The sequence below is a fragment of the Artemia sp. Qi Xiang Cuo genome, chromosome 10 (genome assembly GCF_049724085.1).
Source record: "Artemia sp. Qi Xiang Cuo chromosome 10, ASM4972408v1, whole genome shotgun sequence".
NCBI classification, from domain to species: domain Eukaryota; kingdom Metazoa; phylum Arthropoda; class Branchiopoda; order Anostraca; family Artemiidae; genus Artemia; species Artemia sp. Qi Xiang Cuo.
In genome coordinates, this window is record NC_142803.1 from 45279463 (window position 1) to 45294127 (window position 14665).

Consider the following 14665-nt stretch of genomic DNA (forward strand, 5'->3'; position numbering starts at 1 on the left):
TTTTTGATTGTGGCCAACAAAGATGACGTCATCAAGCGCTGCGGAGGTTTCGCAAGAGGGCGGGACCTAGCGAGGAGCATATAACACAGAGAACAGGCCGGCATATTTTAGTTTATTTTTAGAAACGTTTGATTAAGCAAAATAAGTGATAAGACAAATATGGATATAAGTTATGAACATCAAATATTTAGTTCTGTCGACACAGATTGTGAAAACTTTGTCTCTAACAGAGATTGGCATGCAGGGAGCGAAACAACATTAGCTGCAAGCGAACCAAACATACTAGACATTCTATGTGATAATTTAGAATTAGACAACGAATTCAGTCAATTTCAGTGTCTAAAAATTCAGATAGAAACTAGACTACAAAGCCAGACGAACACAGGAAAAATAGAAATGGGTAGTTTTATGAATGAAAAATACAGCAATAATTCATATTCAAAGTCTCAACAGATTTCATCAATAGCTTTTCTACCAGAACAAGGTTTCCAATTTCCTTTGAAAGCTTGCCAAGATTCCAACACGATCGGCAATTTGGCCTACCCATCCCAAAGTCAGGCTAATATCAACAACCCTGTCAGTTTCAATAAAAAAGAGAATAACAAAGTTGAACTACAAAATCAGGCAAACACATGGAGAGCTGAAATAGAAAACTTCAGGAATGACAATTACAACACTGATCCACTTCAAAATACCAAAGGAGCTTCCTGTGTGGTCTCGGTACCTATGTACGATATCAGCTTTTCCATAGAGGGTTACCAGGATGCAAATCCACAAGCAAGAGCAAAGGACAGCGAATATAAAGGCAAGAAAAACGCTGTCGAGAGATCTAAAAATCCCCTCCGATATGCTGGAAAGAATCGTTCAAGTTTTCCCCAAGAACATGTGAAAAGACTCAAAGAAATACATACAGAAGCCGCCCGAGCTTACAGGAAAAGAAAAAGAATCCAGGACCAAGAATTTGAAGCAAAGTTAGAATTATTGAAAAAGATTGCTCTTGGAGAGATTTCTTTGGAAGATTTTAAAGACCTCATTAGACTTAGAGAAAACTTCCCCTTAAGTGGAATATGAGCCAATGTTTCAAATGATCAAAATTATAAGTTTCAATCTTATTTTTAAATTTTGGCTATTCTTACTTAAATAAATTATTTTCTTTTATAATGTTTTAACTTACGTTTTTGAACCTGGCCCGAGTGAGCCTAAATTAGAGACGAAGCAAATAATTTGGATGATCTGGCACCCTCCTGCATAACCAAGATAGGTTAGACATAATATATGAATAATCACTCTAGACAAGCACAGGAACGAATTGAGAACCTTAAACATTGATATGAGAATTAAAAATTACTGTACTAATGACATAAAAGTTTTCCCGAGTAGAACTAGCAAAATTCATACCAAGCTACAAGTTAATATATTAAATTTTGAATTTCAATTTAAGGTCTAAATCTATTTCGGTCCAACCTAAATTTTCAGAAGTTTTTCCTTTTTCGGTATATAGAATATAGAATATAATTTGTACTTTATGGTAAAAAAAAATTCAACTGAATTTACTGAAAAAAATATGCATTGTCAGTTTGATATACATATGCTGATATTTATTCCTTAAAATCTTAATTAATTTTTGATTTCTTACATAAATAAAAGTGAAAACATTTAAAAGAGTTTTTTCATTAAAGTACAAATTTATATTCTAGCTTTCAGAAAGCATAGGGTTTAGAGCCCTACTCAGATTAATTTCTGCTCGTTTTGAGTTTGACTTATTTTAATTTCTGTTAATTTTGGGTTTCATTTAGTTATTGATACTGATTTGTGGTAGTTGTATGCTCGGTAGATTATTTGATTCTATTTTTGTTCATGTTTGGTGTAATGGAGTTCTTTACTTTTTTTGAAAAACTTATTCTGCGAAAAAAAATTTTGTGATTAATTTCTTTTCGTTTGATATTGACAAACTATTTTACAGGGAGAAAATCTGAGCCTCTTCTGAAGTTAAACAACCATCCCTTCCATAAAAACCTTAAATACCCCATGGGCATAACTTACAACCTTTGCCCCTAATCTGTGGGATTTGTTTCAACCCCGAAAGCCTTGTTATATGATATTTAGACTATTTTGAATAGAATGTCTATCCCAAAATTTCTATTAGACGCATTTCGGGACAATACGACGTGTGTGTAGGGGAAGGGGATAGCTGCCCTGTGATCACTTTCACTCATAAAAAGAGCACTAGAGCGTCTGATCAATCCAATGAGCCCCCTTCGAAGTTTATATGACCACACTTTCTATAAAACCCTGTATGTCCCAAGGGCATAACTTATAACCCTTGCCCTGAAGGCTGGGGGGATTTGTTATCCTTAATGACATAATTTCTGGACTTTTCTGATTGGTGAAATGATGGACGTTGGGGGGGGGGGATTCTCCCTCCGATTACTGTCGACTATTAAAAAGGGCAATAGCCCTCTCAATAAAAAAGGTAGTAGTCCTCTCAGTTTCCAATCAAAAGAGCCCTTTTTGAAGTTTTTACGACAATACTTTCTATAAGACATTATATGCCCCCAGGGCATAACACAACCTTAGCTCTAAGGGCTGTGGGGGGTTCTAATACTCAAAAACATAATTTCCAACCCTTCAACTACGTTCAACCTACAACCACTTACAAAAAAACAATGTTGATCGGAAATGTTTGGGGAAATGATGGGCGTGGGGGGGGGAGGGCATTTGCCCTCCAATTGCTTTTGACTATTAATAAGGGTACTAGCCCTCTCAATTCCCAATTGAATGAGTCCTTTTTGAAGTTTCTACGACAACGCTGGTTTCTAAGACCTAATTTCCAGAACTTTAAACTACGTTGAACAAAAATGGCCATCTCAAAATTTTGATTGGATGTGTTTGGGGAAATGGTGGGCGTGAGAGGGGGGTTAGTTGCCCTTCAATCAGTTTCAACTATCCTATTAAAAAGGGCACTAGCCCTTTCAATTTCCATTTGAATGAGCCTTTTTTGAAGTTTCTACGACAAAATTTTCTATAAAAAAAAACCTTATATGCCCCCAGGGCATAACTTAAAACCATTGCCTTGAAGACTGTGGGGGGGGGGGGGGTTGTCATCCTCAAATACCTAATTTCCAGAACTTTAATCTACGTTGAACAAAATGGCTATCTCAAAATTTGATTGGATGTGTTTGGGGAAATAATGGTCGTGAGAGGGGGGGGGCCTAGTTGCCCTCCAATCACTTTCAACTATTAAAAAAGGCACTAGCCCTTTCAATTTCCAATCGAATGAGCCCTTTTTGAAGTCTCTAGGAAAACACTTTCTATAAAAAACTTAGGGGTTTAAGGGGGGGGGGTCATCCTCAAAGACATAATTTCCAAAACTTTCAATTATGTTGAAGAAAATGCGTATCTAAAATTTTTAATTGGATGTGTTGGGGGAAAAGGTGGACGCGAGAAGGGGGATATTTGCTCTCCAATCACTTTTGACTATTGAAAAGGACACTAGCCCTTTGAGTCTCCAACCAAATGAGCTTTTTTGAAGTTTCTACGACAACACTTTCTGTAAAAACCTTATATGTCCCCCGGTCATAACTTACAACCCTTGTCCTGAGGGCTATGAGGGTGTTATCATCTTCAAAGACCTAATTTTCCAGAACTTTTATCTACGTTGAACAAAATGTATATCTCAAAATTTTGATTGCATGTGTTTGGGGAAATGGTGGGCGTGAGAGGGGGGTTAGTTGCCCTCCAATTACTTTCAACTATTGAAAAGGGCACTAGCCCTTTCAATTTCTAATCGAGTGAGCCTTTTTTGAAGTTTTTGCGACAGCACTTTCTATAAAAAAAACTTATATGCCAGAGGGCATAACTTACAACCCTTGCTCTAAGGACTGTAGGGGGAGTTTCATCCTCAAAGACATAACTTCCCGATCACTCACCTACGTTGAACAAAATGTATATTTCAAAATTTTGATTGGATGTGTTTGGGAAAATGGTGGGCGTAAGGGGATTGGTAGGTTTGTCATCCTCTAAGACATAATTTCCAGAATTTTCAACTACGTTGGACAAAATGCCTATCTCAAAATTTTGATTGGATGTGTATGGGGAAATGGTGGGCGTGAGAGGGCGGTTAGTTGCTCCCCAATCAATTTAGACTATTAAAAAGGGCCCTAGCCATTCCAATTTCCAATCGAATGAGTCCTTTTCGAAGTTTCTATGACAGCTCCTTCGATACGAAGTGCCCTGTTCTAGAAAAATAAGTAAATAAACAATACATTGTGCAAACATCGTGTTTTACTTAGGCAGCGCTATTGCGCTGCCGATGATTTAAAGTTTTAATGTAGCTCCTTACTTTCAGTTGAAAAAACTTGTTTTTTTATTTAGTCTTGTTAAAAGATAAGTGTTTTTTGCATCATCAAGCATGTAATCATTTATTTAAAATTTTTATAATTCAAAAAACTATATTTTTTGATTATAGAAGGCATTATATAACAATTTTCTATCAAATGAGCTATTAAACATCTCTCACATGTTTTCAGCGATAATTAAAACAAGAATTGGCTGCAATCGTCTTTTACAAGGTTGCAGATAACATTGCAACCACGACTTTGTATGCGAAAATACAGCTTTTTGTACGAATTATATAAAATATTTATGCTACTATGGGCTGGAGTTCGGTCTTTATTATGAATAGTTCAATTACAATAGGCTATAGTTCGTTCTTTAATATAAATTGCCGGAGTTCCTTCTTTTCAAAAGTAAATTCATTAATATGGGCTAGAGTTCGTCCTTCACCACCTTCACTAGAAAATTTATATATATAAAAATTTATATATATATATAATAATTTATATAAAATTTATATATATATATATATTATATATATAATTATAAAATTATAAATTATTATAAAATTTATATACATATAAATTTATATTTATATTTATATAAATTTATATATGTATGGCACCATGCCCCAGATAAGCAACACTTCAAAAGTTGCTTGTATTATCTTATTTTTATTTATTTATTATCCATTGAAACTTACATAGCTATATCCATATGAAACTTACGAAACTTACATTTATAATGAACTATATCGATCCATTATGTATGTCTTATATTATCTTGTCGAAAGATAAGCGCATATAAATATTGCATTCACTTAATACTTCATATATGGTTACTACATACGATTATGACGTCATCAAGATTGGCCATAAAAATGCAGTTTTTAGTGGAAAAATTAATTTTGTTTAAAATTATTTAAGCACAAATGACACTATATCTCGTAATTTCCTTTAAAATGAGCCATTGAACAACTCTCTACGATATTCCAGTGCCAAACTATCTAAGGAAAAGAAAAAAAAAGGAAAAAAGATGCTGTTTAGGCAGAATACTTTAGTAGCTGCCACTTTGCTTGATTTCAAAGCCAATATATTTTCCTTATTGTTCAAGCCCAGGAAAAATAAGTTTTCTATAGAAAGGTTTCGAAGAATGCGGTTCTAATGGTGTATTTTTTGTTTTGATCTGAGTCTAGTGTTAGGAGTTATGGGTTATTATATTTCTTAACATTGGACGTGATCGTCTCTTACTAGGTTGCCAGCTACCGCTGCAACCCAAAAAACCATGATACCGATGATACTTACAAAATCCCCATTTACAATAAAATCTTATATGAAATCACTTGAGACCATTTCAAACAGGAAAAAGCCTAAGGCTTTTTATTCTTAGAAATATTAAGAGACGAACCTCAGACAGTCAAGCAGCTAACTAAGTTCAATGTATGCAAAGGTTTGTTATTCCAATGATCGTATTTTAATGTAATTACAAACAGGAAAAAGCCTACGGCTTTTTATTTTTTTAAATAGTAAGAGACGAGCCTCAAAGAATCAGGCAGCTAATTAAGTCAAATATATGCAATGGATTGTTCTTCTAATGATCGTCTTTTAATACAATTTTTTAATCACAAAAGCACGTATTTTCCAGCGTCCAGCTATCTCAGTAGAAAAAAAACAAAACAGAATGCAGTTTTTAGTAGAAAAATAGTTTCTGTTTTAAAAATATTTTTAATCGCAAATGGCACTAGATTTTGCAATTTCCTTCATAATGAGCCATTGAACAACTCTATTTACTTCTTGTTTTGATCTGACTCTAGTTTTATCGGATTAACGCATTTATTATCATTCCTTTATATGTAACTTATTTTTGATATGTCTCCGATGGTACAATGGTAAAGATACGTGCTTGTTACTAGTGGTTGGGATAGCTGGCATTCATCAAGATTGGCCATAAAATGCAGTTTTTAGCGGAAAAATTGATTATATTTTCAAAAAAAAAATTTTTTTTAATTACAAAAGGTTTTAAAACTCCATCAATTTTCTTTAAAATGAGCCATTGAACAACACTCTACGATGTTCCAGTGCCAAGCTATCTGGGGAAATAAAGAAAAAAAGATGCCGTTTAGGCGAAATGCTGCAGTAGCTGCCACTTTTCTTGGTTTTCTATATGTCTCTTGCTGTTCAAGCCAAGGGATCGAAAGTTTCATGTACAGAGTTTCGGACAAGGCGATTTTAATGGTGTACATTCTGTTTTGATCTGACTCTATTTTTAGGAGTTATGGGTAATTATATTTCTTAACATTGGGCGTGATCGTCCCTTACTAGAGTGCTAGCTACCGCTGCAACCCGGTCACTATTAAATACAGCTATAACCATGATAAGTTCGTTCTTTACTGTAATTATGACGTCATTGATAAATCTTTAACATGAAATATGCAGTTTCCGTAAAAAATTGATTCTATTTTAAAAATAATTTTTTTTAATTAAAAAAGGTTTTTAACCCCATTAATTTACTTTAAAATGAGCCATTGAACAACTCTCTACGATGTTCAAGTGCCAAGCTATCTGTGGAAAAGAAAAAAAAAGAAAAAAAAGAAAAAAAAGATACTGTTTAGGCAGAATGCTGTAGTAGCTGCCACTTTTCTTTATTTTCAAGCCAACATATTTCCCTTCCTGTTCAAGCCAAGAGACAGAAAGTTCCCTATATAGGGGTTTCTGACAAGGCGGTTCTAAAGGTGTACTTTTTGTTTTGATCAGACTCTATTTTTAGGAGTTATGGGTTGTTATGTTCCTTAACATTGGACGCGATCGTCTCTTACAAGGTTGCTAGCTACCGCTGCAACCCGGAAAGTCTAAACAAAACTTCTATTAATAACTATTACATTAGATATTCTTGACTGACAGCAATCCTTCATGTAATGGAAAATAAGAAAAAAAGAAGAAAGATGCCGCAAATGAAGAATATCGTGGTTGCAGCCAATTTTCTGGATTTTCAAGCTAATATATTATCCTTGTTGTTCAAGTCAAGGGAGGTAAGTTTCCTTTATAGGGGTTTCGGACAAGGCGGTTCTAATAGTGCATTTCGTTTTTTATCTGATTCTAGTTTTAGGGGTTATGGGCTATTTCATTTTTACTATGGGGTGTGATCCTCTCTTACTAGGTAGCCAGCTACCACTGCAACCCGAATATATGCCTAATTACAAACAGAAAAAGCCTAAAGCTTTTTCTTCTTTGGAATAGTAAGAGACGAACCTCAAAGAATCAGGCAGCTAACTAAGTCCAATGTATGCACTGGTTTGTTCTTCTAATGATCGTCTTTTAATGTAATCGTTCTTTACTATAATTTAATGTAACTTCTTATGTATGATCTCCTAATGATCGTCTTTTAACATAATCTAATTGATTACAAACAGGAAAAAGCCTACGGCTTTTTCTTCTTTGAAATAGTAAGAGACTAGCCTCAAACAATCAAGTAGCTAACTAAATCAAATGTATGTATTGGGTTTTTATTCCAATGACCGTCTTTTAGTGGAAAATTTTAATATATTGACCTTAAAAATAATAACTGTACTAGCCTATACTATAGTTAAGTGGCCTATAAAATTTAGTATAGGAAAGAGGTCGTTCTTTATTATAATTTATTTCTTAACATTAGACGTGATCGTCTCTTACTAGGTTGCTAGCTACCGCTGCAACCCTGATATGGGCGAGAGATCGTTCTTTAGTGTAATGTTATTCAAGCCAAAGGGCGGTAAGTTTCCTTTATAGAGGTTTCGGACAAGGTGGTTCTATAGGTGTACTTTTTGTTTTGATCTGACTCTTTTTTTAGGAGTTGGGGGGTTTTATATTTCTTAACATTGGAGGTGATCGTCTCTTACTAGGTTGCTAGCTACCGCTGCAACCCTGATATGGGCGAGAGATCGTTCTTTACTGTAATGCGTATACAAGTTAGTATAAGGAAGAGTTTGATCTTTATTATATAAATTGGAACCTTTTCTCTTTTCTTTTAAAACATTCAGAAGAGAACTTAAACTTTTCTTCACTTCTTTGAGAAAATATAGAATTAAAGCAGAACCTTTTCTCTTCTTGGAGGAAAAATTCGGAATCAAAGTATCTACGGTAAAATTTAAAACAGAGCTTTAAATTTTTCATCTCTTTGAGAAAAACCAGAACTGATCTGTAACTTATTTCTTTTTCATTGAGAAAATTCTGAAGAGAACTTGAACTTTTCTTCACTTCATTGAGAAATTTAAAATTAAAGCAAAATTTTTTATTTTCATTGAAAATATACACAATCATAGTATAACTTTTCCTATCTTCTATGGAACTTTTTAGAACATAACTTTAAATTTTTTATGCCTTTTGAGAAATTAAGAACTGACTAGGAAGCTTTTTTCATTTTCTTTGGTAAAATTCAGAATTGAGTTAACTATTTCTCTTCTTTATGAAAATTCGGAATTAAAATTAAGAAAATTTAGAATTAAAATGAAACTTTTTATCTTCATGGAAAATATTAACAATCATAGTATAACTTTTCCTATCTTCTATGGAAAAATTTAGAACAGAACATTAAAATTTTTATGTCTTTGAGAAATTAAGAACTGAAGAGGAAGCTTATTTCATTTTCTTTGGTAAATTTCAGAATTGTGCAAAATTTTTCTCTTCTTTAAGAAAATTCAGAAGAGAAATCAGAAGAGTGTAGCTCCTTATCGTCATTTCAAATCTCGGTTGTTTTATTTTAATGTAAATTTGTGTAGTACTGTTTTTTAAACTTGCATGTAGCTTGCTTTGATTTAACCATTATTTAATCATTAGCTGAATGTTTTTTTTTTTTTTTGTAAATAACAATTCTTTAGAATAAAATTGGGGAACGCAAATTTAGAAATATCATACAAGCTACATTCTCTATACCTGAGAGAGCCAAGCCAAAACACTGAAAAACGAAACATCAAATCTTGCATTTGAAATGGTACCAGATTTATATTTAATATTATGACCAGTTATACCCAAATAAAGCTGATTCAATGAAGAAATGCTTTCGCCGTGCCACCAATAACCTGACGACAGAGCGGGCAGGTTGCTAAGGCAGAAGTACAGCTGGAACAAGATGCAAGATGGCCGCATGGCAAAAATATGACTTCGATTCACTTGTCCAGACATACTTTACACTTATATAGCTCTTCAATTGTTTCTTCAAACTCGTCTACATCCATTGCTTCTTCAAGACTTCTTCTTGGAGAGACGACATTTACTATGACAGGAGGCTCACCAGGTGGAATCTCATTTGGCTCTGGAGCAGGAGCCCCATACCACGCTGGAGAGATGTCCTCACCAACTTCGGCATTGGAACGAAAATCGGCTGAAACGGCTGATTCTTCTGGGAGCTGATACCAACTGGTGGGTTCTGAAGCTTCTGGCTCTTGGAGTGCCGATGATCCAAATTCCTGGTCAATTTCCGAGACATCGTGAATTCTTATTCTTGGCAAATTCGTTTCTGTTCCACTAGGAGGAACACTAGGAATTCTAAATTCATCGCGGATTCTTATTCCTGGCAAATTCGTTTCTGTTCCACTTGATGAGGGAACAGAGGATGAAATCTCGATTGGCTGATCGGGTATTTCAAGGGAAGCAATAATCAACGCATCAACCGCCATAAATCCTTGGCCTGTTCTCTTCAACTTATTCAAAATAGCTTGTCTTACTTTGGTAGCTTCTACAACTTCCATTGTCATCTTGGCCACGGATCCTTCAATTTATTTCTTCAGTTTTTCTTCCAGCCTTCTTTCACTTTCAGTGTTTTTGGCCTCTGCTTTCCTTTTAAGTAACTCTTTGACTTCATTAATAAATTCATCTCCCTTTGACAGAATTAAAAATACACAGTCACTAAACCACCTTGCATGTTCAACCCAGGGATCATCTGTTTCCTCCCAGTTGCACAAACCTATATCACAATGAAAACATTTCACCTTATCTGACTCTCCCAGATAGAAAAATCCTGCTTCGGCAAGTTTGCGAGGATCCATCCGCTCATGGTAATGCCAATTAGCAAAAGTTTGTAACCTAGCTTCAAAAGTTGTTTTATCAGGGTGCTCAGGGCCTCGATGGGCATTAATTCTGAGGTTGGCCAGTGAATTGAGATGACTGTGAACTGATGTGACCAGTGGCTTTGAATTGATGCTAGGAAGGGCTGTACCACCACTTCGGACAGAAAGATTATCAACTGCTAGTTGCCGGTGTCTCGATCTATTATATCGCTCAAAAATATCATAGCCTCCGGGTACAGCAGGAGGTAAACGTATAAGTGGGGCTTCGGAGCCATTTGTAGCTTCAGCTGGAATGTTTCCAACATCACATCCCCGCACAAAGGGGCATATTTCAAAGTGTCTTCTATGTTCTTCCATAGGCACATCTCCCTCCTCCCAATGTCCAACCACCCCTGCACAAAAAGCACACTGAACCTGGTCACCATGGCCGACAAAAAAGAATCCAGCTTTAGCTAATTCTCTGGTGTCAATAAAATCCTTCGTCCACCTTCCATTAAATGTCATTAGTCTAACATCCTCTCGTTTAAGAGCTCGACGTTCTTCTGGTGACAATAAAGGGCGGGAGGAACCATTAGACAAAAATGGACAATCCGGGCTTAAGTTTAAGTGTCTAGCAATAGCTAGATCGTTACAATTCCAGTCACTAATTCTTTTTTTGCAGGCAAAACACTCCACGTCAGTACCTGTGCCTGTGTAATAAAAACCGGCACGTGCTATTCTTCCTGCAGACAGTGGCGTAGACGAGGGCCAACAACGAAAAGTGTTTATTCTTTGTTCCAAGTTTTCAAAACGCATTGGTTGAATGTTTGAATGCTAGCTGAATGTTTAAGTCACGTATCAAGTACCAAGAACCTAACAAAAAATTCAACTAATTTTAAAATTTTTAGGTATTTATCTTGTCTAAATTAAAAGATTAAAACTATTGCTCAGATACCATAAGTATTTTTGCAGTTTATAACTTTACCGATTCTGAACTGAAAACGAAAATAAAATAACTATTTTTTAAATTTCTACGTCAAGTCACTCATTACGTCATATATGGTTATTTAATAATATTTTATATTACTATATTTTATATTTCATGATTACAAAATGTAATTAGAGGTCGTTCTTTATTGTAATTTTTCTTTTCAAGATACTATCTCTTTTTTTTTTTGTAGTACTGTTTTTTTAACTTGCGTGTAGCTTGCTTTGATCTAACCATTATGTATTCATGAATGAGACCATTTACAGTTTTGACGTTTCTTATATATTAATTATGACGTCACGGCGAAATGATTTTATTTCTTGACGTCAAGGCGTAATGGTATTATTTCATGACGTCTTCAGAAACAACAATATAATTTCGTGTTTTTCTATTCACGTCATAGCTCTAATATAAAACTATGATGACATTCATTATTTATCTAGTAGGGTTTCAGACAAGGTAGTTCTAATGATGTACTTTTGTTTTGATCCAAGGGACAGAACGTTTACTATACAGGGGTTTCGGACAAGGCGGTTCTAATGGTGTACTTTTTGTTTTGATCTGACTCCTTTGGTAGGAACTATGGGTTTTTATATTTCTTAACATTGGACGTGATCGTCTCTTACTAGGTTGCTAGCTACCGCTGCAACCCGGATGCCTATATAAGTTATTATAGGCAAGAGTTCGTTCTTTATTATAAAAACTGGAAAACTTTTTGTTTGGCTGTCTCAATTTTTGCATGTCTATAATCTTCATCATTGTGATAACACATCTTGCTGTTTTCTTTTGCTCTCTCAATTATTACTTCGCGATACGCCTGGTCGGTTGAATACCTTTGTTTTGCTCTCTCAATTATTACTTTTCGATACACCTGGTCGGTTGAATACCTTTGCTTTTTTATTTTCAAGTTACTATCTCTGTTGTTTGTGTAGTACTCTTTCTTCAACTTGCATATAGCCTGCTTTGATCTAACCATTATTCTAATCAAGAATGAGAGAATTTTCAGTTTTGACTTTCCTTATATACTAATTATGACGTCACTCTATTCACGTCATAGCTCTAATATAAAACTATGATGACGTTCATTATTTATCTAGTAGGGTTTCAGACAAGGTATTTCTAATGATGTACTTTTGTTTTGATCTGACTCTATTTTTAGGAGTTTTGGGTTTTTATATTTCTTAGCATTGGACTGATCGTCTATTACTAGGTTGCTAGCTACTGCTGCAACCCAAATTCACATATATATTTATTTATGAGAGGCAGCCTGGCCGAGTGGTCCAAGGCACTGGTGTTAGCCACCAGTCTCTTCAGAGGCGTGGGTTCAATTCTTACCGCTGGTATACGATTATGTTTGAAAGACTGCAGTGTGAAAAGACATCAAAATGCAGTTTTTGGAGTGGTCCAAGGCACTCGTGTTACCCACCAGTCTCTTCGGAGGCGTGGGTTCAAATCTTACCGCTGGTATACGATTATGTTTGAAAGACTGCAGTGTGAAAAGACATCAAAAATGCAGTTTTTGGTGGAAAAATTTATTCTCTTTTAGAAATAATTAATTTTAGTTACTATAGATTTTTAACCCAATTAATTTCCTTTAAAATGAGCTATTGAACAACCCTCTACGATGTTCCAGTGCCAAGCTATCTCTGGATACAAAAAAAGAAAAAAAGAAAAAAAGAAAAAAATATCCCGTTTGTGGAGAATAACGTGGTTCAAGTCAATTTTCTTGATTTTCAAGACAATATATTTCCCTTGCTGTTCAAGCCAAGGGACAGAAAGTTTCCTATACAGGGGTTTCAGACAAGGCGGTTCTAATGGTGTACTTTTTGTTTTGATCTGACTCCTTTGTTAGGAACTATGGGCTTTTATATTTCTTAACATTGGACGTGATCGTCTCTTACTAGGTTGCTAGCTACCGCTGCAACCCGGATTGCTAGCTACCGCTGCAACCCGGATTGTCCTTTACTTAGTTTCAGCTTAAATTCGATGATCGAGACTTTATGCACTAACTTACATCCAAAGACTATGACGTCATTGATCAATATTGTAAATAGAAAATTCAGTTTTTCGTAAAAAATAATTAATTAAAAAAATAAGTACAAATAGCGCTAGATCTAGAGATTTCCTTTAAAATGAGCCATTGAACAACTCTCTACGATGTTCCAGTGCCAAGCTATCTGTGGAAAAGAAAGAAAGAAAAAAAATATCCCGTTTGTGGAGAATAACGTGGTTAACGTCAATTTTCTTGATTTTCAAGCCAATATATTTTCTTTGTTATTCAAGCAAAAGGGCGGTAAGTTTCCATTATAGGGGTTTCGGACAAGGCGGTTCTAATTTTGTACTTTCTGTTTTGATCTGACTCTTTTTTTAGGAGTTAAGGGTTTTTATATTTCTTAACATTGGACGTGATCGTCTCTTACTAGGTTGCTAGCTACCGCTGCAACCCGGGTGACATTGCCAAGTAACCTGCTGCCCAATTTTTGGTTTTGAATGTTTACTCAGATTGTTATAGGTGACTTCAGCCATCATAATTTCCTTGTCAGATCTAGTTTTAGAGCATTTTTCAATAGTTGTCTCGTACTTTTCAGGACAGTTTGTTCTACTACACAGAGAATTGTTTGCCAAATATTCAGAATAGCTAAAAGAACTGTTTAAAACACATTTAGAAATTCTTTTTTCTTGAGTCGGTGTTCCATGAATTTGTTCTAAATCATTAGTCTTACAAACACATTTACTAATAACCCTAACAGGCTCGTTTTCGCCATAATTGAAAAACATTGCTTTTCCTTCGCTGTTGATAGGTATGCTTGTATATATATTTTTATTGCTGCTACATAAACTGCAATTGCTCCTTCCAAAATTAATATACGAATTTTCTAAGAAGTACGCCTCCGTATATTCACTGTGTTGTCGAACATTTTCCATTGCATCTATAAACTGTTCCGCAGTTGCCAATCCATACCTTGGAAGCTTTTCGTTAAACTGACAACATTTCTTTTGGATATTGCTATGAAGCTTTGCCAAAGCATTTCTAGCCGACTTTTCAACAGCATCCGCTCTTTCAAAAAGAATTTTAATCTGTAATTTTGAATACTTTTCGTGATCCCGATAAAACATGCGTAAAATGTTTCTCAATTTACAAAGATCAGCCTGCATTTTTGCCATCTTCTTGTATTTCTGAATGTAATTTTTCCCTTTGTCCTTATGCGATCTTCGGTACAACCTCGCAGAGAATTTAATTTTTTCATTATAGCTTTTGTCACCCCAGTATCTACCCATTATTCTGGTACCAACTTTTTTCTTATGTTTGTTTCGGTAATCTA

At 34.9% G+C, this 14665-nt stretch overlaps 2 protein-coding genes across 3 annotated transcripts in view; both read right to left on the bottom strand.

Annotated features, from left to right (window-relative positions):
• Window positions 1-14665, bottom strand: part of wcy (WW domain-containing adapter protein with coiled-coil wacky) — a 91317-nt gene that overhangs the window by 36376 nt on the left and 40276 nt on the right. The gene's annotated exons all lie outside the window — the stretch shown is intronic.
• On the bottom strand, window positions 9353-11170 carry LOC148947812 (putative inhibitor of apoptosis). The gene is given in 2 exon segments (XM_089095749.1): window positions 9353-10077; window positions 10120-11170. Coding segments are annotated over 2 exon segments (1776 nt in total).